The sequence below is a fragment of the Cryptomeria japonica genome, chromosome 8 (assembly GCF_030272615.1).
Source record: "Cryptomeria japonica chromosome 8, Sugi_1.0, whole genome shotgun sequence".
NCBI lineage: Eukaryota > Viridiplantae > Streptophyta > Pinopsida > Cupressales > Cupressaceae > Cryptomeria > Cryptomeria japonica.
Window position 1 is genome coordinate 223305083 of NC_081412.1, and position 25559 is coordinate 223330641.

The window sequence follows — 25559 nt, forward strand, 5'->3', positions numbered from 1 at the left end:
TCAGATGATCAAGTTCCAACAAATTAAGCATTTAGGCATTCAAATGTAAGTCCCCTTGTGATTCCAACATAATCACATCAAACCAACGAAGCTTATCCACAGGTAGTGACCCTACATTCATGAGCCTTGGAGTCTTCTCAAGCGATCCTTAAGCTAATCTTCAACATTTGAGAGATTTTGTTCAAGAGAGGATAAGATACTTTTAGGTATTTTATTCTGTGTTCGCATGTGCGTAAAAAATACATCAACAATACCTTTAGTGAAGGTGTTTATTAACCTCCTTAAATTCAACTAATTTATAAATATTTAATATATAATATAATTTTTTTTTTAATTTTTTTTAAAAATAATGCTTGGTAAACTTTTTAACGTGACCGGTGACGCTGGCATGACACGCCCTTCGGCTCCACGCGAAACGCTTTTGACCCGGAGCTATGAACCGATGAGGCCACAATTGGGGGACCTCATCCCCACACTTCACTTGTTCAAACCCGCGAACACAACAGCCCAGCGAAGACATAACGCCTGCGAACACAATGGCCCAACAGGGGTTTGAACCTCGGTGGCCGCTTCACCAACAAAGTGTTTTAACCACGACACTACATGTCCGAAGACATTAATATATAATATAATTAATAAAAATATAAAAATGAATTTCAAATTTACATATTGGCACCTTTGGGTGAATTTCAAAATTTAACATTCGGGTGACCAATTTAGGGCCTTGAGACCCTTTCTCTATGAAGTATAAATTCTAACATAGACCCAAGCAAGAGCAGCAGATCATGATTATCATGGTAGGCAGATTGTGGTCGTTATGGTGAGAAGATCATGATTCCCTTATGCATGCAGATCGTGATTTCCTTATGCATCGCCTCCACTTTTCCTAACAGCAATCTCCCCTAATTGATTAAGAATAATTTAACTAAACAAGGAGGGGTGGTTTGATACTGAAGGGATGCAATTAGCATCCAATAGACACCCCATCTGATCGGTCACATCCCTGAAGAGAAGTTGCCACCCCACAAACCAAATGGAGGGGTATAAAGGGAACATGCTGGCATCCATGAAAGGACATCGAAGGATTCAGATCTGACATTTCTTAAGATATTAATACTCAGGCAGTCCATCTGGTTATTGCAGTTTGGTATGAATTCTCCTTGCAAACATAACAAGTGCTGTAACAATAAATATAGAGGAAGGAGGATTACAAGTAGGGGAACCGTGTTGGGGTCATCTTCTAGGAATGCCACCTCATGGTATAAGATCAGAGAGTCCCATGGGGCCAAAGGGCTAAGAAAGGATGGATGGCAGTAGATCAGAAAGCACTAGAAGAAAAATATGGTGACTCCACCATCAAACCCTAGGATTGAGAGGAAGAAATCGACCAAATTCACATGTAATGGATCAAAGAATGTAGTGAAGAATTGCAAGACATGCGAGACAAGGTGGGCAATGAACAACCAAGATGTTATAGCACTAGAAGAAAAATATGGTGACTCCACCATCAAACCCTAGCATTGAGAGGAAGAAATCGACCAAATTCACATGTAATGGATCAAAGAATGTAGTGAGGAATTGCAAGACATGCGAAACAAGGTGGGCAATGAACAACCAAGATGTTATAGTATATTGGCTACAATCTTTCCCAACCTGTAGGGTGTAGCCATTGATTGGTATACAGAGATTGAACTAGCCTCCCAAAACACATGGGAGAGATTAATAAAAGTTTAAGGAACTTGGTCAAATTAAAATAAGAACCAGCCAATGGTTTTAAGAGAAGATGGTTCATTGAAGATCTTACTCCTTGTTGAAGTAGAACCAACTAGCTAAAAATCAGATGACAGCAACTAAAAAAAACTTATGAGAACAAGATACACAATAATTATCCTGGGAAAACCCTGCACCTGAGGGTGAAAAACCCAGCCACACAAATAAATTATTTATTGAATGCTCAAACTGAATACGTAGCTCTCAAAATGAACAGTCAATCATCTAACGATAACCATGACTGAACATGAATACTAATATCTTTTACTAAGACTTCGTTCAACTTCTGAAATACAAAAGTAGAATCAGACTGACTGAAGATAACAGCAGCATATAATGATCAGCAACATCCAGAACTCTATCACGGAAGATCAGTAAAACATAAGAATATTGAATGTCTCGAACTTAACACACTTTGGCATCTATCAAACTCACAAAATAGAATAACACATCCAGATATATCTCTCGAAGGAGGAAGATGGAAGATCAAGCATCAAATGAATTGTCAGTTACACAATCGACACCAAAAGAAGCCTCGAACACACGGAAATGATGAACTTGAAACAAAAGAAATCCACAAAGAAGTAACTGCTGCCAGCTCACATACAGATCGGAGATGGTAAAGGAAGAAGACGCAAAACTACAGCTAATTGCTGACGAACACAACGAAGAAATAGAACTCTACTCTCCTGAAGCTACACACAATAACACTCCCTCTTAGCAAAGGAGACATCATTTACTGATTTTCCAAGTTATGGAGTCACTCAACATGACAAACACAATGACTACACTCATATGAATAGATAAAACAAAAAAATAATCACGGATTCTCTCAACATGATAGCATCATGGATTCTCTCAACATGATGTTCACCATGGCTACTCCCATGAGTGAAATAAACACAAGCTCTCATCACAGAGTCACTCAATATGATGTTGTCATGGAGTCTCTCAACATGACATCCACTATGGCTACCCCCATAAATGGAAAGAGCATCAAGGGCTTGCACCTCAATATTCATTTGTTACAGAGAAAAATGCATTACAAGGGATTGCACCTCAAACTTCTCCCTCACAGAGAAGAACTCATTAACAACATGTAAAAGATTCATTATAGCTGAGATTCCCTCTCAGCAAGAGCATCATTCTCCACAATACCAAGCTTGTCTCAAAAATAACAAAACTTCATTCTAGGAAGTGGCTTGGTGAGAATATTTGCTGTTTGCCCTTCAGTGCAAATGTACTTGAGCTCCACTGCTTTCCTTTGAACCATATCTCTCAAGTAATGATATTTTATTTCCACATGCTTGGTTCTATCATGAAAAACAGGATTAATTGAAAGCTTCACACAACTTTGGTTATCACAATGAATCACTGTAGGTTCCAAAGGCTGTTCAAACAATCCTGCAAGCAATTTGCGAAGCCATACTGCTTCTCTAGCTGCTGTAGCAGCTGCAACATATTCAACTTCTGCTGTACTTTGGGCCTTGCATGCTTCTTGCTGCACCAGGAAATCATAGCTAAACCTAAGCTAAAACAACAACAAGAAGTGCTCTTCTTGTCAGGTACACATCTTGCCCAGTCCGAATCAGAAAAACCTTGCAATTTCAGACCTTCACAAGAAGTATATTTTAGACCATATCCCACTGTACCACGCACATATCTCAATATATGTTTAGCTGCAACAAAATTAATCTGTCTAGGCTCACTCATAAACTGATTGAGAGTGTTAACAACATAACATATGTCAGGCCTAGTATTAACTAAATAGTAAAATATATCAAAGATCCAATCAATTGTCTATACATAGTAGGATCAACTAAGTATGAACTAGCTGCAACCTCATGTAACTTTTTTTCGGATTTGCTTCCATGGGAGTTGCCATAGACTTGCAATCTAACATACCCAATCTTTTCAAAAGATCAATGGCATATTTCCCTAGCCTCAATATGACTTCATTTGATCTTTGCCACACTTGTAAACTAAGAAAACAATGCATCAAACCAAGATCTTTCATCTCGAATTCAGAAGCTAACTCTTTCTTACATCTAGCAATGAGATCATCCTCTCCAGTAATAAATAAATCATCAACATATAGAACTAAAATTAAGGCTTTATCATCAATTATATTTGGATTTGCATCATTTTTGAGAAAACCCAAGCTCAACAAATTCCGATCAATTCTTTCATACCAAGCATGTGGAGCTTGCTTAAGACCATACAAGGCCTTTTTCAATCTGCATACATGTTATTCTTTCTAATGGATCACAAATCCATCTAGCTGCTCAATAAAAACTTCTTCTTCAATTACACCATTCAAGAATGCTGTCTTTACATCCATCTGATGCAATTTCCACCCTTTAACAGCTGCAATAGCAATAATAGTTCTGATAGAAGTGTAACGTGCTACAAGTGCAAAAGTGTCTTCATAGTCTATGCCTTCCTTTTGTGAAAAACCTCTAGCTACAAATCTAGCTTTATATTTTTCTACACTCCCATCAACTGCATGTTTAATTTTGAACAGCCACTTAGAAGAAACAACAGATTTACCTTTGGGCCTAGGAACAATATCCCACACATCATTTTTGATAATGGATTGATAGTCCTCTATCATGGCATCCTTCCACACTTGCTGATTGGAAGCTTCTTCAAAATTAGAAGGCTCGGATGCTATAAAGTGATTCATCAAAGCTACATATCTTGCAAACTTATGAGGCGTTTTACTCTCTCTGAAGGTGCCACGAGGGGTTGCATATTTTTCACCCTCTTCCATAGTGTGTCAAGCCCACAATGGTCTTTTCTTATTAGTTGAAATATTACTGGGACTTGCAAAAGTACCTATAGAATCAATTGGATCAACAAGATCAGCAAAGTCTTATAAATCTGTATTCTCCCTCTGAATCTCTGAAGGTGAATCCGGATCAGCCATATCTATGTTTTGAGGAGGCTCAAAGTCTTCTCTATCAGATTCCATGTTAGACTATTTGGATTTCTTGCAAGCTACATCTTCATCAAAAGAGACATCCCTGCTGATTTCAATTTGCTTTTGACCTGGAATGTAGATTCTGTATGCTTTTGAAGATTCACTATAACCAACAAAGATGCCTTTCTTTCCTGAAGGTTCTAATTTAGTTCTTTTCTCTTTTGGAACATGAATATAGATAGGACATCCAAAAATTCTGAGGTGACTAATGTCTGGTTTGATACCTGAAAAAGATTCTTCTGGAGTCATGTTGTCTAGGATTTGATGAGGACTATGATTCTGAATGTATACTGCTGTCCTGCAAGCCTCTGCCCATAAAAATGTTTGAATACTTTGATCATCGATCATAGCCTTTGCTGCCTCAACAATTGTCCTGTTCTTTCTTTCAGCTACACCATTTTGTTGAGGATTATAAGGGACACATAACTCCCTCTTAATCCCAGCTTCAACACAAAAATTATGAAATAAACTAGAAACATATTCTCCCCCATTATTAGATCTTAGAACCTTTATCTTCTTGCTAGATAAATTTTCAACGAGTGCTTTAAATTCTTTAAGTCTGGACAACACTTCATCAGATTCTTTAGACTTAAGAAAATAAATCCAACACTTACAAGAAAAGTCATCAATGAAGGTAACATAATACCAAAAACCACTAAGGGAAGCAACTGACACAGGGCCACACAAATCAGAGTGCATTAACTCTAGAATATCCTTTGCTCTATTTTCACTACTATGAAAAGTACTTTTAACATTCTTAACTAGAGCACATTGCTTGTAGACACCTTCATGGTTTTGATTCTGCTTTGGAAGACCAACAACTACCTTCTCCATTGAAGACAAAGTTCTGAAATTTAGGTGACCAAATCTTTTATGCCACAGCTCACTTGAACTTGTAGAAGCATGAGCTAATGCTTGGATAGGGCAAGCTGAAAGCTTGTAAAGATTGTCATGACGAACACCAATCTCACAAGCTGATTGAATGTTGGTGTTCTTCTTCCAGGCAAGAACTTTTCCATCAATAAAAGTAACATGATAACCCTTGTCTTCTAACGTTGAAATAGAAATCAGATTCCTCTTAATACCAGGAACAAAGAGAACATTGCTAAGAAAAAGAGGAATACCGGAATCCATCTGAAAGGAAGTAGAACCAACATCCTTCACAGAATAACATGCATCATCACCAATGGTAACTTGGAGATGAGAATCTTTTTCCTTCAAGTTGGAGAGGTGTTCACGATAACCGGTAATATGGCGGGAGGCTCCACTATCAATAAGCCGTGTATCACTGTCAGTAGGAATATTACTGGAGAGAGCAGAAATAAATAAGAACCCCTCTGAATTTCCACTAGAGTCTCTATGAGGAGAAACATTTTCAACATTTGTTGTTGCAGCTTGTTGTTTGGGTCTAGAAGGACATTCTCTAGCAAAGTGACCAAACTTGTCACATCTGAAGCATTGTACTCTAGAGAGGTCCTTTCTTCTCTTAGATTCAGAAGCTGAATCAGAATTTCTATCTCTGTTCCTTTTGAAGTTTCCTTTCCTTCCTTTTCTTTTAGACGTATGGGCAGCAAGAACATGATCTTCTTTATGATGACATTTACGTCCAATTCCTCTTGTCTTCAATCTGCATTCCTCTTGAATGCAATCAGCTCTCAATTGATCAAACTTGGGTAACTCATTTCTTCCACTAATACCTTGAATGAAATATTCCCAAGAGTGAGGAAGGCCATTCATGGCCAGCATAACCAGGTCTTTATCCTCAATAGAATCTCCAATAGCATTGAGCTGATCCTTCAATTCTATAATCTTCATAAAAAAAGAAACAACAGATTTTACATAGTTGAGAAGATTATTCTCTTCAAGCACAATGAGGACTCTAAACTTCCATGAAGTATAATTAGCTGCACCATCCAATCTGTCTTCAACTTTGAGTCCATTCACCATTGTTGAAACTTGAAATACACAAGCTCATATAAAGCAAATAATATTTCAAAACTAAACGATCTGGTTCTGGATCTTTTTTTTAGACCCGCTCCGATACCATGTTAAAGTAGAACTAGAAAGCTAAAAATCAGATGATAGCAATTAAAAAAAAACTTATGAGAACAAGATACACAATAATTATGCTGGGAAAACCCTCCACCTGAGGGTGAAAAACCCAACCACACAAATAAATTATTTATTGAATGCTCAAACTGAATACGTAGCTCTCAAAATGAACAGTCAATTATCTAACGATAACCATGACTGAACATGAATACTAATATCTTTTACTGAGACTTCGTTCAACTTCTGAAATACAAAAGTAGAATCAGACTGACTGAAGATAACAGCAGCATATAATGATCAGCAACATCCAGAACTCTATTACGGAAGATCAGCAAAATGTAAGAATAATGAATGTCTCAAACTTCGGCATCTATCAAACTCACAATATAGAATGACACGTCCATATATAACTCTCGAAGGTGGAAGATGGAAGATCAAGCATCAAATGAATTGTCAGTTACACAACCGGCACCAAGAGAAGCCTCAAACACATGGAAATGATGAACTTGAAACGGAAGAAATCCATGAAGAAGTAACTGCTGCCAGCTCACATACAAATCAGAGACGGTAAAGGAAGAAGAGACAAAACTACAACTAATTGCTGACGAACACAACGAAGAAATAGAACTCTATTCTCTTGAAGCTACACAATAACATTTCATTAAGGAAAAAGATGAAGATAGTACCAACCTCTTCCCATGTAGATGCCTACAATTGGGCTATGGACATAGATAATGAAGGCAAAACATCCTCTCGTGGTACAAGAAAAATAGAGGAAGATGAATGTTCAAATAACAATAGAGACAATGAATTTGGAACTTTACAAGCCTTGAGAAGGGATATGATGTGGATGAAGAAGTAAAAGAAGATAAAAAGAAACTACTAAAGAAACCAAGGAACTATATAGTGCATGGAATGCAAAGGTGAAGGTCACATAAAAAATAAGTGTTTGAAATGTTGTTAATGTCAAAGGTGCGAAGATGGAGTTGTCATTGATGTCAAAGTGAATAGACGAGATCGAGAAGATTGTCATTAACGACAAAGGTGTATGGAAGATTGAAAGAGGAATGTCACACGGGCATTATATGTGATGTGCAATCTTGCAACTGATTAGAAAAGGAAAGTTCTTGGAGTCAATTTTGCAAAGGTTGTGACCCTTGGAGTAGGAAAGTTCTTGGAATGATTATATCTTCCTTCATGGTTGTGACCCTTGGAGTAGGGTATGTCCCTTGTTATCCACTGCAACTCTTCATGGCTTAATTACTTCATAATTTGTTATTGCCACGTCTAACTAATCTTTGTTGTTTTGGAAGGCTATGTCTAATTAATCTCTTATGTGTTTTGGGAGGAGATTGCCCCTAGAGTAAAGAGAGAGGATTGATCCATGCTTGTTAACTTTGACGTCTTGCGATCTGCTGTGGAAACTACGAATTGCTTGTTCATATTACTGTTTGCGTCAAGAGGAAGAAATTGTGAAGTCTTATTGTCGTAAGACAATTTCTTATTCAAATTTGTTGTTTGTTAAGTGGATATCAGTTTAGGGGCATGACACCCCTCCACCTAGCACTCTTTCAAAGTTGCAGAATAATAATAATGCATCTTTAGGTGGCTGCCAAAATTTGAAAGGGGAAGGTTAGAGTCGGATAAAGAATGACTCTAAAGGTCATCCCATTATACAATGTCAACAATGTGATGAATGTGGATATTTTGCAAGAGATTGCTAGGAGAACACAATGCAATTACTATGCAAATGATGTGGACCTAGAGATCATGAAGATGCTGGGGAAGTAAAAGGCTAGTGTCAACATGATTGACGCAGGAAGGCATAACAAAGTATTGGCCATTACTTGAGCCCAAGCAAAGAAGGCATGGTACTTGGACCCATGTATAGAAAAATAAATACTTTGTGAAGCAAGAGTCAAAGTGGAGAATGCTATGGCTAACAATTGATGCTGCTCAAATGCAAATGCAAGTATAGTAACAAATCAGTTATATTTTGGTACAGATATTACAAGGCAAATATTTTAAATTATAGGTGTAGTTAAAATAGTGGATTTCTTACAAAGGTTTCTTGATCTTTGAAATGTTATGACAAATATAATATCTGAGAAGAATGAGATGGAGCATGGTATGCCCAATTAGACTTGGAAAGAATGAAGATCCAATAACTAAATCTTTGTTGGTAGGAGACCAAGTGATCGATCCTCTGTTATTGACAACTAACATGGTAAAGAAACTAACAGTGGTGCATATGGAGATTCTTGGAAGAAATCTCACTAATACAACTGTTGATGGTGGATTAGGTCTGAATGCACTTTTGAAAGACACTTGGAAAAGTCTTTGCTAGCTAACCATTTGGCTCCCCAACTTTTCAATTGGTGGCTATAGACTAGCATGTGATCAAGGTGCTTAGAGTTTTAAAGGCCCAAAAGGTACTTATTGGGTCTCAAACTCTTTTCTTAAATTTTGTGGTCATCTCGTTATAAAAGAAGGCATATGATGCATTGTTGGGTTAGGGTTGGATGGTAGCAACCAAAGTTGTCAACAATTGGAAAAAGAACATACTCTTGATTGAAGACAAGGGCAAAAAACACATAATCGATTTAAAGAACCAGGCAATGAGGAAGCAACTTCCTTAGATTCCCTAGATTTGTTAGAGTTGAATTTTGAAAAAGAATGGATAAAAGTCGAGTCAAGGTCCAATGGAGCTTGGTGACAAAGGGACTTTGGAATTGTAGTTTGTATGGAAGATAAAAGAAATTGTCTCCATGGCCTATTTCATTGGCAAATGGACTATGAAGTTTTACATTGAATTGTATTTTTATTTAAGCTATGAAGGTCTATAAAGAGGATTTGGGATTGTGTGATAGCAAGCAACCAATGGTGAATGACTTTGAAAAGATGGATACTATATGTGTGTGGGACTTAGTATAAGGTTTGCAAAAGTTGGGAGTATTTGTTTATAATGTTCCCTTTTTTGGCCTAGATAATTTAATTAATCAAATAAAGTTGTCTCAAATGGATATTTTTAGGCAACACGCGTTTAATTAAATATTAAGATGGATATTTTATTAAATTGACTTTAGCTACGGATCAAAAATAAACAATATAAAGTCACTTTTGTGGAGGGAAAAGAATATAGTTACTATCAAGGTTGCCCTGAGTTTTGGGTGAATGCATTTTTGATCCTTGATTTTTTGAGCCATTTTTGGGGATGGCCAGGGATGCATTGGGGACGACTATATAAAACATAGAGAAAATTTAAAACATATAGGGAAATTTTAAATGTTCATATGAAAATATGGATAAAGCATGCATATATACATTATAAAACCTTAATATATAACATTTGTGTTCACATGAGAGTTCACATAAGAGTCAAAATCAAACAAATTAGCAAAACTCAAAGCTTATTTCAAATTGCTTTCAGAATTCATTGTCAACATGCATGTGCTATTTAAAAATATACCAGTTATAACAAAATGCCTAAAGGCTACACTACTATCATATAGTTTCACTTTCAATTATGATATGAAAATATAAAAAAAGAAAGTACATTGCTGCCCCTAATCTACATCTCCCAACATTGTATCAAAATTAAAGTCTTCATTTGAGTTAGTGCCACTGTGATGGTTTGCTTCATCCAACGCAGCCCCAACCAATCCCTCTAGTGGCTCCTCATCAACCTGGGCAATGCCTTTTGGATCAACATCCCACCATAAAGTTGGAGTCTACCGATACTCTGGAGTTCGACGATGTTGAATTCAAAGAGCACTATGCACAACCACTAGCTTCTCTGCTCGTCTAGAGGTAAGTATATTCCTCTTGATGGAGTGGATAAAGCCATATGTGGACCAATTCGCCTTTGGGATCAACATCCCATCATAAAATTGGAGTCTACCGATACTCTGGAGTTCGACGATGTTGAATTCAAAGAGCACTATGCACAACCACTAGCTTCTCTGCTCGTCTAGAGGTAAGTCTATTCCTCTTGATGGAGTGGATAAAGCCATATGTGGACCAATTCCTCTCTGCTAAAGAGTATGGCAACCTACGAAGGGAGGTGAGTGAGCATCTTCAATTGTGGTGCATCCTTCTTGTGCCATTGCCACCATCCAATACAGTTAGTTTGAGCTAATTTAGATCTATCCAACCTCGCCTCTAGTCTACTGAATGTTTGACCACAAAGATTTGTGAAGGCAAGCCATTGTGTGTGAAGCATTTAAGACTCCTTTGAATACATCTTTTTAAAGGTTTGCATTAGCCCTTCGTTCACCTCTTCATCATCACATGGAGGCATCCTTCCATCGCTTGGTGCACATACCATTTGGGATTTAGATCAAAGGCTTCCATATAAAGCAAGGTGTTCACAATGGGCTTAATATATTGCTCATATAATCCCAAAGTAGGATCCTTAACCTAAATCGTTTGCTTTATATTTCGTTGGCACATGTCTCATATATCTCTCCAAGACTAGGAGAGTTTGTATCATCATATCTGATGACATCTACAATAGGTGAGTTGAAAGAGCAAAGATATCTGCAAAATGCAAACAAAAATATTAAAAGAATTAATTGACATGTTAGAAACTTTGAAAATTGAAACATTGAACAATAAATTAAAATATTAAAATCAGAAATTTAATATAAAATTGAGCAATTTAATAATAAGATCAACAATGTCTTACCTCATAGTGGACCACCAATTGTTATCAAGAATCTTTTGTTTGATGGCTTTTCCTTCAGTAGAGCTTAAATTAGGCCATCTACTCCACTTTGAATGTGCCATCATCAACTATAGAGGCTCATGCACCTTAAGCATCCTCTCTAACAAATTGAAGTAAGTGGCATATCTTGTCTCAACAAGTTTGAAGAACTCCTCCTTTGAAAATGTCTTGAAGAGAGGAAGTGAGGTGTGGTGGTTATAAATGAATTTTTGAATGAATCTAGCTTTTGCCACCATTTGCTTCACCAATTCTATTTTCCCTATGTCTTTCAATGCATTTTTCAATGCATGAACATGACATGGGTTCTTTAGATGTGCTTGTAAGCACCCTCCACAATCACACTTGCCAATATGCACACACATGCTATATCAGTGACCACCTATACAACATTTGAGGCCCCAACCTCCTCTATGGTATCTCTCAAAATGCTAAACTGCAAGCTTGAATCCTTACGCTTCCCTAAACAATCCATGACTCTAAGAAAATAAGAGCTAGCAAGGCATGTGACTATAATATTGACGAGTAGCCGATGTCTAATATTAGGAACATTGACGAGTGGCCGATGTCTAATATTAGTCCACCCATCCATCACAATAGAACATCCTATCCTAATCCAAGTTTAATTCATATCCTCTATTAGCAAATTAACCTTGGAGAACGTAGTGCGAAGCTTATGATCTCTAGGGGGTATGAATGAGGGACCCATAGAGGATACATCTTTGATCATTTGTTTGAAATAAGAGGAACGGGCCACATGAAATGGGATGGCATGGGCATAAAAGAATTTGGCTATGGAAGACTCTGTTGCATCCTATGCTTGCATATTAAACATAGCTTTATTGGCTTCTCACCGCCACTGGTCTTCCTCTTTCCTCTTGTGGCAATTTCACTACTACCAATCGTGGATGGCATATGCATAGATGATTGTCCACTTGCAAAAGATTGTGCCAGCATTTTCACACCTTGAGACCTCATTTCTGCTTCCATGTGCAATCTACTGAGTCTGTATCTTTTCATTCTCTTTTATCTTTGGACAAACTTTAACTCCAGGGCCTGTATGTGATGTCCCCACTTTGAAATATAATTTAATAATAAATAATGATAATAAAATTAAAATACAAAAGAATAAACATAAAAATTAAATTAAATTAAATATCAATACACTTATTTAGTACTTATTAAACATCCATTTATTTCTATCAGCAGTATATTATTAAATAATGAATAACCGTTTATCTCTATAATAATAAATTGTTAAATAAAATATTAATTTGCAATCAATATTAATTACTATTAAATAAACACATAGTGACAGACCAAATCTGACGCATGTCAGATTTGTCTGCCTTTGCAACAAGTACATGTATAAAAAGAAACAAGGAAAGCTACGTAGCAAAGAAGGAAGATGGGGTGTAATGCCTAAGGCTTATGAATGAGAGGATATACAGTAATACGTATGCATAAAGTAATCGATATTACAATGGTAAGTCGATAATAAAAACTAGATGATAATCCATTAACAAACTGATATCTAAAGTGGTATGATAATTATCATCGATTAAGGATATGTGTGAAATAAGGAAAGAGTGTAATCCTCATAATAAAGAGTTGTCAAGGTTAATCATTCTGATTATGGGAAATATGATTAACAAAGGATATGAAGTAAGGGACACGACATGTCTCATTCATTGCAACTGTTCATTCATGAAAGACAATAGAAGAAGACTATCCCAAATCATTCAAGGAAAATGGAAAATTTCTACATCCTCTCGGGATATATGCTATCAGAACAAAACTACCCATTATCGTGGTGCAAGCATACAAAGGAAAATTCAATGATTGAATCTAAGAAATGCAGGGATCGTAGATAATATAGCAGACACAACAGCCTGTGGGAGTTTATATATCTGTATACACATCGCTTTAATTTCAGTTGGCATGAGCTGAAGGGAGATATATATTATTGAGCAGCACTTATAATTATCAAGGGATGTGAAATCAGATTTGAGGAACGGAGGAAATATATAAGATTTCGATCAAGGATGGGGATTAATGTGACCTCCCATACATGAGATCCAATGATTAAATATGCAGCAATATGGGGACTTTACTAAAGGGAAAGGGCCACAATCATATGTCTAAGAGACAAGCAGCGACTGTGTTAACTAAGAAGACAACAATTTCCTCACAAATAATAATCATTAAACAAGTGTAAGTGTGTGCGTGTACACAGAGATACACCAGAAGGGACATGAGAATACATATGCAGATCTAAGGAAATTACATACAGATATGTGAAGGGAATATGAGCAGGTTAATAAATAAGAGTATATGAATATTTGTAAGAAGTTTTATAGCAGGTTTGCAGAGAGATAATAATCAGTTTAGGGGAGATTTATGATCAGAAAAATCTATTTACAAATCAGAGAAAGCTACCGAGATAAGTTCTATTTTTCAAATTAATCTTAGAATTTTATTGTAAAATATATCTAATTTTGGTGAGGTTAAATTTATTAATATATTACAATTCTAATTTGATGTAAGATTGGTTGTCTCAGGACTAAATGGAGATAAGTCCCAGACAGGGGACATTACACTGTAACATCCAAAAAATGAGACAATACCCTTGTATAGCTGCCTTGAAATTCCTTTGTGCAAATGTGACAAAACCACACACTACTCCGCTCTTAGATTGTTTTCTTTGGTATGCACAGTTGTATCAAGTTGGAGAAGAGGTTTTTTTTTGTTACAAGGTCCCTCTGCATATTTTTCCAAGAGTTTTGAAGGGCACTCAAATGGATTTGGTTGCTGTCCACTTCCACCCTCAATACTGTGCTTGTATTTGTTTCAATTTCTTCCACTTCTTTGTCACTACTTTCATTCTCACTTCTGCTCATGTTGTTTTTTTGAGATTTAATGCAGCTTCAAACTGAAACTTGAATTTTTTTTTTCAAAAAACCCAGACATTTCTTGCTTTAAGTTTTGAAATAAAATTGAAAAAAATAAAATATAAGGATAAATAACTTACCTCTGAGAAGAAATTGCACTCCCACTACTATGATGCCCCAGATTCAATCTCTTTTGCAGCTACTCCTTCAATCCTTGGTTAAAAAAACTGCTCTTCCTTCAAACTCTGCTGCAACTCTTTTAGCTTTCACAAATAAAACTCGTGAATGAAACAAAATGAAGCCCTTTCTCGCTAATTTAGGGTGAGTTGGGATGTGGGGACCCACATAACAAATAAACAAATGTTTTTTTATTCAATGTTTGGGTGTTTTGTTTAATCAAGTGCTGGGGTTTATGTGGCCGTCCCTGGCATAAAGCCCAGCCATCCCTACTGAAAGGGGATATCTCCTGTTTTTGCTTGTAATTGGAGATAGCCTGGGACCTCCCTGAGGTGCCCCCCCGTCTATGGGATGCCCTGGAAAACGGGAACACCTGTAAAAAGCCCAGGGACACCAGTAAAAAGTCCAGGGATGATATTTGCAGATAAAAATATTTGAAAAATCATATATACAGCCTACTATATGCATGCTTCTTTCTGCTGAGATGGAAAAGGACAAGCTTTTGTGCATATGGCATACTCTAATTTTCAAATTTGTGCTTCTCTTGAGAAGTTTTTGTGCTTCCCTATCATGGCCAACTTAGCTTCAACAAGAGAATGAGAAAAAAACTGGTATTGACTACAACAAAAAGACCCATATCCATGGCTTTGAGGTTTCTAGCAATGCCTTTATCTGTGAAAGAAGCGTAGTTCCAATGCTACTAAATCTTGGATACTTAATTTCATCAGATAGTGCTTCTACAGCAATCAATTTTACAGAGGATATGGTTAGAGGTGTGTCTGATGAGTATCTAGAGTGAGAGAGGTTTACTTCTTGTGAGAAAGTTTACTAACTAAATGGAGAGGCTAATGTCTTTGTAACAGGTCCCAATCTGAATATATAGATAAGAAATGCCTTTTTTCTGTTATGCATAATCCTTAAAACGCAAGCACAAAAATTCTCAATCCAGAAGTTGCACATTTATTTTTTCAGGGCTTAAAGTTCTAAATGAGTTTGATTCAATGTTTGAGGTCTTTGGTATCGGTCTTTCACAACTCAAAACACATTGATCTTGTTATTTAAGTTGTATTCAATGGTTGCCATGTAAGTATGCTAGCTCTAGATATCAGATAAGATTATTACAATAATCCTAATGAGACTTCTTAATTCAGGGATGGACAATGCCCAGAATATAGTGGTGAGGAGCAAGCGATATGTGCTGTAGGACTTGCAAAAGCCAAGCCTGGTATTTTTGTTGAAGCAATACAGTATCTTTTGGTGCTTGCTACCCCTGTTGAGGTGAGTGAATCCTTATGGTTCATTATTTTATCATAACAATATTAATGTCCCTCGATATGAAAATATATTTGCTTGTCATGGTCAATATAGTTGAATGACACTTTAATGATGCTTTCCTGTTGAATGATTACTTAAGCATATGAACATCATGGCTAACTTAAGATTATATTCTTGAACAGTTGATTCTCCTGGGAGTATGCTGCACTAGCAGTGCTGATTATACAGATCCATTTGATGAAATTTCTTTACAACCATTGCCTGAGTATACAATACCAACAGACGGAGTTACTATGACTTGTGTGGCATGCACAGACAGAGGCCAGATCTTTCTTGCTGGGCGGGATAGCCACATATATGAATTACAGTATTCTACAGGTTCAGGCTGGCAGAAACGTTGTCGCAAAGTCTGTCATACAGGAGGGCTAGGCAACCTGTTTTCAAGGTGCTGATATATAACGTATCACGTTAATTTAACTTTTTTTAACTTTTATTGGTCAATTAAGTTATTGGTATGTTGTATCTTTGATTTAAACCAAAAATCCTCTTCTGAACCAGGTGGGTGTTGCCTAATGTTTTGAAGTTTGGAGCTGTAGATCCAATTGTGGAGTTAGTAATTGATAATGAAAGACATATTTTGTATGCGCGGACACAGGAGTCTAAGATTCAGGTATTTGATCTTGGGAAGGAGGGAGATGGTCCTCCTAAAAAAGTTGCAGAAGAAAGAAATTTGAGTGATCATAGGGATAGCCGCTACGGAGGTGGTCGGTCAATGGGAAGTAGGGCAGCATCGAGGCTGTCTAAGACATCCATTGTCTCACTTGCAACTGTGTCTACGGTAGAGTCAAAATGGATACATCTTATTGCTGTTGCTTCAGATGGTCGTCGTATGTATCTCTCTACAGCTTCAAGTATTGGGACTAGTGGTCCTGTTGGAGGATTGACTGGTTTAAATGGCAGTTATCAAAAACCATCAGTTTTAAAGGTGGTAACGACACGTCCTTCCCCTTCAATTGGGCTTGGAAGTGGTATTACATTTGGAAGCCCTTCAGTTGGTGGCCGTTCTCAAGCTGAAAGCTTGGTGATGAAAATAGAAACAGCTTACTGTTCTGGTGGTGTTCTTTTGCTTTCTGACTCTTCGCTTCCAACCACTTCTAGGTTGATAATTGTTAATCGGGATTTGACCTCATTGTCAGCGACATCAGGTAACTTTACTTTAGGCGGAATAACAACCACAGGTAGAGGTTCTCGTGCATTAAGAGAAACAGTAACCGAGTTGGCTGTTGAGGGTAGAACTCTTTCTTTGGCTGACGTCTTGCCCCCTCCAGAGTGCACAACTGCTGTGCAAGCTTCGTTGTTGGAATTATGCGACTCTGGAAGCATTGAAGAGTCCAGTGAAATGACTAGAGCCAAGAAATTATGGGCACTGGGTGAGTTAGCTACACAACACATCCTTCCAAGGAGGAGAGCTGCTGTTTTTAGTACAATGGGTCTGATGGAAATTGTATTTAACAGGCCTATAGATATATTGCAAAGGTTATTGGAATCCAGTGCAACAAGATTTTTGCTAGAGGACTTCTTTCAGCGTTTTGGATCAGGAGAAGCTGCAGCAATGTGTCTTCTATTGGCTGCTCGACTTACATCCAGTCAAGAGAACATAGTGTCACATGTTGTTGCTGAAAAGGCTGCCGAAGCATTTGAGGATCCAAGACTTGTTGGTATGCCCCGAATGCAGGGTACAGGTACATTGATGAATAGTATCACCCCTGGAGCTGGATTTAATATGGGGCAAGTTGTGCAAGATGCTGAGCCAGTTTTCTCTGGTGCTCACGAGGGTCTATGCTTGTGTGCATCAAGATTGCTCTGGTCTGTGTGGGAACTTCCAGTTATGGTTGTTAAGGGAGAGTCTGGAAGTGATATGGATACAGACAATGCAATTATTGCCTGCAGACTTCCAATGGATGTGATGCAGATTCTTGGAAATAAAATACATTCATTGGAACAATTTTTGAGGTCAAGGAGAAACCAGAGTAGAGGACTGTATGGTCGTGTTGTTGGTGTGGGAGACATGGCTGGTTCTATTCTGTACAATGCAAACCAGAGCTTTGGGACAACAGACCAAACTGGAGGAAGACATGTTTTAAACATTCCTGTTCGCAATGGGGAACAAGGAAGTATCCCAGCACCATCCAACAAAAGACAGAGGGTTCCCTACAATCCAGCAGAGCTATCTGCTTTTGAGGTGCTGAAAATGTCCTTTATAGGATTCCAATTTTTCTTTATTAGTTTTATTTGTATAGATCACAATTTGAGTTTTCAATAAATTGATATGTTTTATGATGCCTGTTTTTTGCAATTTTGTTTATGTACTCTATTGGATTTTGATGTTAGGTTAGAAGCATGGAGTGCATAAGGCGATTGCTAAGAAGATCGGGCGAAGCACTTCTTCTTCTTCAACTTCTTTCTCAACACCATGTGGCTAGGCTAGCACAGAGCTTGGATAGTAGCATGCGACGAAAATTAGCTCACTTGACATTCCATCAGCTTGTCTGTTCAGATGAGGGTGACCTGATTGCTACAAAATTAGTTGCTGCATTGATGCAGGTATGCTCTTTCAGCGTTGCTCTTAGGTTTGAATTCTTCTCTAGTTTTTATCAGTCATTGCAGTTTTACTGTTACATTAAGCATAACTGCTAGTTTTATCCAGATGTTTTAGATGCTTTTCACTGTTCATTTCATGGAAATAAATCATTTCTTCTTTTGTTTTAGCTTTCTTGTTTAGGAATGATTTGTCACAATATACCGTGTTGTGTCTTTTTTTTATCATTTCCACTTTAAGTCTTTCTACATGTTAGTTGTTGGATCAATGATTGTGTGTGTGCTGGTTGACTGCAACGGTCTCAATGGCCAAGTTTTTTCATCTGCATGCCATATTTGCTCTTTTCATGCATATTCATGTATTATAGGCACTCACTGTGGTACTTTATTTCCAGTATTATATTGGGCCAGATGGTAGAGGAAGTGTGGATGACATCAGTGTCAAATTGAGGGACGGATGCCCAAGCTATTACAATGAATCAGATTACAAATTTTTTCAAGCAGTTGAGTGCCTGCACAGAGCTAACACTGCTGTGGATTTTGAAGAGAAGCAGAAATTGGCAAGACAAGCTCTGGATCTCTTGGTTAAAGTTCCTGAAGCTGCTGACTTGCTAACTTTATGTCAGCGATTTGAAGATTTGAGGTTAGTCTTTTTCTGTTGAGTTTTCTCATCAGACTGAATTATTTGCACTTCATGTTCTTGTTTTTAAGTTTTATTCAAGGACGCTGAAAAGGGTTGAATGCCTTGATACTCTAATGGAACCCCAGAGGGTTGTTGCATCAAAACTTGTAGATTGAGTTATCTTTGTTTTTCTGCATTTCAAATGGTTTTCTATTTTTCTCATATTTAAGTAAGATCATTGCTGAGACTAGCTTTTTGAGTCAAAGTTTCCTAATTTGTAAGCTTTTGTGCTGTTGAACCTCCTTTCCTGCTCATTTTATGTATATCTAGACATGGGTCCACATGATTCCCTTTAGTAAAACCTTAATTGTCATAAACAAATTTAATTTGTGTGATATGTGCATTATCCTCTTGAAAGCAATCCTTTAAAGTCCTAATAATAAGGAAATGAAAATGAGAAATTACCATCTAATTATATATTTTCCATATTGGAATAGATTCAAAAGGAAGTAGTTGATGTGTTTTTTATGACAGCGTCTAACACAGAATAAAGTTGCCCAACAATCACTTTCTCTTGATCAAATTACGACTGTGTGCTAAGAACGCAGTAATTTCAGGGAATCGACTCCAAGGTTTCTATATGCAATGGAAGTGACTCAGTAGGCTCAATGTGATTTTGCTGGTAATCCAAGGGGACTTACGCTCACTTGAAGAAGATTAAACAATTTTGCAACTTTCAAGGAATTCAATCACGGATGATTTATCAATGACGAGCTCTTTTTTTATGATTTTTGGATTTTAAAATATGCAGAAAGTAAATGGGAAGGGTTTAGGGGAATCTAGTTGAATCTAAGAACAAAGAGACAATGATTGCTTGGGTGAAACCAAACCGCACTTTGCTTCGCCAACTTTGTACAGCTACACAAAGATGGTGCAATCTTCAAAGGTTGTGCCAGGAGTTTTTCATACCACCAATAGACACCATCATAGAACAATGTCTACCTGATGATCAAAGTTAAGTTTCCACATATAAAAGGCTTGAACTAACCTTACAAAGTTAATAGCAATCAGCTACTTACAAAAGGTATGAGCAAGGGTTTCATTGCAAACAATCTCATCAATCCTGTTCATCTAACAATTGAAAGCAAATCTACTCTAAGTGAAGAGAGCAAGACCATGCAAGTTACAAAACAGAACAAACATACACCATCAAATTGAACAATGTATTAAGTTAACTGCTCAACAACTTATCGCAACAATCTCAAAAAGCAATCTCTCCTCATACAAATGAGGGGGTTCACCCCTTTATATAGGCTTCAAGCCTTGAGGACATGCAAACCCTAATTAGGGTTTTCCCTAAAAGATATCCCACACACGATGCAACAAGGTGGGAATCAACAATAAATGCCCATTATGCCCATATACAATTAATTCCATCCCATTACGATTGGTATCCAAAATGCATTAAATGCACCAATCTTTGCTAAATTTGCCCAACATGCAATGAATATTCCTCCATGCAAAAATTGCCCCATTATGTCATAAATGCACCATCATCACCACGTGCGACGGCTGCATGCAAAAAGAATCAGCCATAATGTCTTAAATGTGACGACTGAATGCAAAATGATGCCCCATTAATTCAACATGCATTGATCCGACTGCCACTTGGTCAAAATATTCCAGCAATAAATATGCCACTGTCACTCGGTCAAAAGATCTTCGTCCAAAAATGGATGGCCATTATCTCGCTCATTAATGGCATAAGCAATGAATTTGGCAACGACGGCCTCCAATTCTCCTATGGAGACACTTGGCACGCTCTCTATCTTGAACTCCATCAGGGAAATTTCTTCTTCACTCTTGGAAAGAAACTTCTCCCATTCTGCTACCATTTTTTGTGTCTTCCACATAGTGCTGAAAAATAAAGAAACATTTTCCAAGTGTGCCTTGGAAAATGATCCTACAAAGAAAAATTCATGCAACTGGGTCCTTAGGAAATTTACTGTCACTACGCCTTCATTTAGCTTCCTTGTGAATAATGTCTCAATTGCGTTGAGGATTTCCTCCTGTACCCCTCTAATTGAGTCTTTCAAAGTCAAGGACTCCATGTTGAATCTTTCAAAGGCTTCCCTTCCAGTGCAGACGACACAAATCCATCGCGAGAAGTAATAAATCTCGTTCTCTTGGATCACCTTCCCCTCTATCAATTTCTCCTTAGGAACTTTCATCAATGCCTTGAGTCACGGAATAGTGAGGTCCTGATAAATGTGTACATCTTCCCACAAACTATCTGCAACTTCCAGCCGGTTCAGGAGGCAATAAGTCTAGAATGAAGGCTAGCTAGGTCTTCAATGAATTTCCCAGCTACAGTGAAAACATCCTCCCCACCCATTCCTGAGAATAGTGGGCAATTTTCCTAATCTTTTTAGCTCATCAACGGATTCTTTAGGAAGAGAGGAAGGAGGAACAAAGGATGGATCTTCCTCCTTGAATGGATGTTTGAAACTCTTGACATATTCGCTTAAGGCTCTGTTTTCACTTTTCAACCTTCTACACTTTTCCTTCATCTTTTGCATCTTTTCCTTCATAGCCAAGGAAGATCCTTCAAAGTATTCCACCACTTGAGTTGTGGAAGCATGCCCCAAATCAACTTCTCTGATCACATAATCATCTGGCGTGGTTTCATTTCTGTCCTTGTCCACTGCAGGCTCAGCTATATGCAAATTTCTAGATTCAGACCCATCCCTTGTGATTTTGGAAAACTTTTGGGTGGCCTCTTTTTTGTTGGTTTATTCATTCTTCTCAGAAGTTCTTTTAACTGATGTGTTGGATCTCTCCTTCCTTAACTTGGGCCTGTGAAGACCCCTTTGTGGCCTCGCTATGGGAATCCAGATTTCCCATTGATTGGTAGCTCAAGCGGACGTTTCCTTCCTTTAGTGTCTTGATATGCCAATCGACCCAATGCCTGGTGAATTTTAGAACTGGTCTAGCCAAAATGTCCAAATTGTCAACTTCAGGTTCTGACCAATCCAAAAGCTGGATGGGCTGGTCCTTCACTTTTTCAAATTCTGATTGCACTAAGTCAGGATCTTCTTTCACTTGATCCAGTACTTGAATTATTTCACCAATTCTGATCATGTCAAGGGGTAGTCTGGAAAACATCTTCTTACTGACTTCAAGATCATCCTTGGCACTCGCCCAAAAGTCTTCCAAGTGAAACTTGTGCACAAACTTCATTCCAACGATCTTCCTAATTTTATTATATGGGTCGTAGTAAGATCTGGATGTGTAGAACGTTAAGTGGTAAAATGCCAATTCTTCTACTGCCTTGTCAGCTGCTGCCGGGTTCGGGCACAATTCCACAGTCACTGAGGACAATGGGGAATTCAATAAACAACTTCCTTTTCTTTTTCTGAATTTGGTCATATGCTGTCAATTGTCTGATATGTTCCAGCAACACTAGTTTATCTGACGGATATCTTGGTAATTTATGTGGTTGGTAGGAGAATCCTTGTGTCCTGATATAAGTAAATTTTGGAAACTGCAGGAACACGGCCCCAAACTTTTGCACCAGGGCCTTGTCCTTTGGTGACACTCTTGTATGAAGTTCATTCTGCATCAACCTGGTTAAATACATGGTGAAAGTGTCATTCACCAATTTGAATGAACTAGTGCTGGATAGGTGCAACTGGGGATAACATTCATGAACCTTCAATTGTGCTAGTCCACATCCCATGGGCCCATTTCTTTGCAAGCCATCAAAGCCACCCATCCTTGCGAGTGAATAAATCACATATGAGCTCATGTAGAAGTACTGGGTCTTCTTTTCCTTAAGATTTTTCAACTGTTCGTGCACGTAATGGCTAATCAATCTAGCCCAATCCACCATCCCATTTGCATTCATGACTTCACCAATGAAGAAGAACATCGACGTTTCAAAATTGATGATATGCAAACACCCCATAATCCTACTCAACATCATTTATAAGTCCACATATTCCTGCTTGAATTCAAAGATAGTGAGATGTTTGGGCATCTTGGAAATGTGAGGTCTTGGCTTTTGCATCCAGTTTTTGTTGATTGTTTTAGCACATCTATCAGGACCTGCATCATATACTGCCTTAGCTCTATCCTTAGTTGTGTAGGTCATGGAATGACCAACTAGAATTCCAAAGGTCTCCCTTATAGCTTCTGGAGTCAGGTTGGCAAGAAGCTTCTAGCCTGATGTTAGAATTGCTCTTCTTTCTGGATTGTAGTGCTTCGCACATTCCAAGATTAATTCTAGACATTGGATGGATGGAAGGAAACCAACTGCCGCGACAATTACATTCTTAATAATTCTGGTAGCAATAAGCGATGGAGCATGTCTAGCTGTTCCAGAAAGCAACCAAGTTGAAAGTCCCAAGATTGGTGTCGCTCATTTCCTTCCACTCAGACACAATTTTGGACTCGGGAAGGAATCCCTTCAGCTTGTTTTTAATTCGTGCCTCTCTGGAAATAGCTGCTACTTTACTTGATTCCACCATTCCTCCACAAACAAAGCGTCTGCAAGGAATGAAATATTCTTCAAGTCTGACTTTTGCCACTTCTCTCCAACTTCAACTTTCTCCAAATTCGCATGTGAGAAATCATTTGTGTTTGTTTGTTATGTAAAATTCCTCATTGAGTTTCTAAGTTGGCGAAAAACCAAATTTGGCAGTTGGTTTAATGATGCGTCATACTTGCCTCTTCAACATGCCATGCGAATGGGTCCCGCCGTTATGGTTGAGTTTCAAAATGGGATTTTCCATTAATGACTTGAGCTGTGCGTCATAACTTGGAATATTCTTTCTTTTTGTGTCACCAACTCGCCCACTTTCCATTTTGAATTTTGAAGCGATGTTTGAAAGATATACTTGAGATTTTTACTATCCATCTACTTGGCAAGAAATCCTTTGAGAGAATTTTTTTTGGGAAGAATTTTCTTGAAGTTTTGAATTTTCCTTGTCATGGAGAAGAATTTTCATCAATTTTGCACATTTCCTATTTTTAAGGAATTTTTTCAAATTTGAGTCCCAGGGTCTAGGAGAGAGAAAATTCTCACTTAGCTAATTCTGAAAAAAAATTGGAATTCGGATGAATTTTGATGCTTGAAATGGGATTTTCAAAATTTTTCCCGGGGGGAATTTCCTTTTCCAATCTATCCTTGATCTTCAATTTCCATGCCTTGGAATTTACTCTTCAATCTTTGGGCGTGGAATCGACCATGTGAAGGAATTTGACTTGTCTGACTTTTCCCTTTACTCCCCATGTCCAACGCTCTATCTTTCTTCTTGGGCATTGATTCACCCTCATGGAGCAATTTGATGCCTTGGGGAAAATTCCACTACCCCCCTCGTCTAGTGCTAATTTCTTTCTTTTCCATGATACCATCTAGTGCTCTCAATTGGATCTGGGCGCCATTTCCATGTAGTGAAGGAATTTTAACCTTTTTGACTTTTCCATGACCCCCCTCACCTAGCGCTTTGAGCTGGCTTTGGGCGCTGAAATACCATAGTTTAGGAATTTTGGAGGAGGAAAATTCCTTCACCACCCCATTCTAGCACCCACCCTTGTACTTGGGCGCTAAATTCACTTTGCCAAGGAATTTTGTCATGGAGGAAATCCTCCATGAGCTCATTTTAGCACCCATCCTTCCTTGGCATGATTTCACTGCCTGAGGAATTTCCTTCCTGACTTGGCCATTTTTCAATCGTTTCCGGATCAGGATGCTATTTTGGATCAAAGTAATTTTCTTGCCGGACTTACAGGATTTTTCAATGCTTTCCACTTTTGGAATGATTTTCACCCTTAGTCACTTTTTTGATTAGTAGCCTGCTTTTTCCAAACTTTATGGATTTAGGAATGTTCAAGAATGCTCCATCTTCAGTGCTAGGAGCCCCACCTGTTGATGAACCTACCAGCAATAGATTTACCATAAATAGTAATTACTTCAAAATGTTAGGATTAGGGAAAAGCAGGACGAGACGACACTTACTAAAAATAGAAACTTACTAAAAACATAAACTGCTAAAATAGTAAGATTGATTTTTGGCAAAAATTAGACCAATTCGGGAGGCAGTGAAATCCCTAAAAAATAGGAACTTTCTAAAAAAAGAAAGTTGCTTAGAATTCACTCAAATTTCACTAGCGGGTCACTTAAAGAGTCTTGATTCCAATGCAATGTTTAGTTTTCCCAAAACCCTAAAGGAAAGGCTTCAAATCCAAGTCTAAAGGGAAAAACCCTAAAATGGATTAAATAGGTTCCAGACTTGGCCAAATTCACTCAAATGACTTGCATACTAGATCAAATTGACCCCCAAACACTTGCAAAACAAGGAGATTGCCGAGACTGCTGCGAAAAGACCCAACAAACAAAAGCCAAAAGACCAAGAGGACCTAAAAAGAAGGGGGTCCCCATTTGCAATGGGGTGATGTGTGATTAGG

The 25559-nt window shown here is 37.8% G+C and overlaps 1 protein-coding gene across 1 annotated transcript in view; it reads left to right on the forward strand.

Annotated features, from left to right (window-relative positions):
- Nucleotides 1-25559, forward strand: part of LOC131027603 (nuclear pore complex protein NUP155) — a 114576-nt gene that overhangs the window by 29710 nt on the left and 59307 nt on the right. Inside the window, exons 4-8 of the mRNA XM_057957672.2 lie at nt 15748-15874; nt 16054-16316; nt 16430-18113; nt 18263-18475; nt 18865-19112. Of these exons, the coding sequence (XP_057813655.2) occupies nt 15748-15874; nt 16054-16316; nt 16430-18113; nt 18263-18475; nt 18865-19112 (2535 nt within the window). The remainder of the gene's footprint in view (nt 1-15747; nt 15875-16053; nt 16317-16429; nt 18114-18262; nt 18476-18864; nt 19113-25559) is intronic.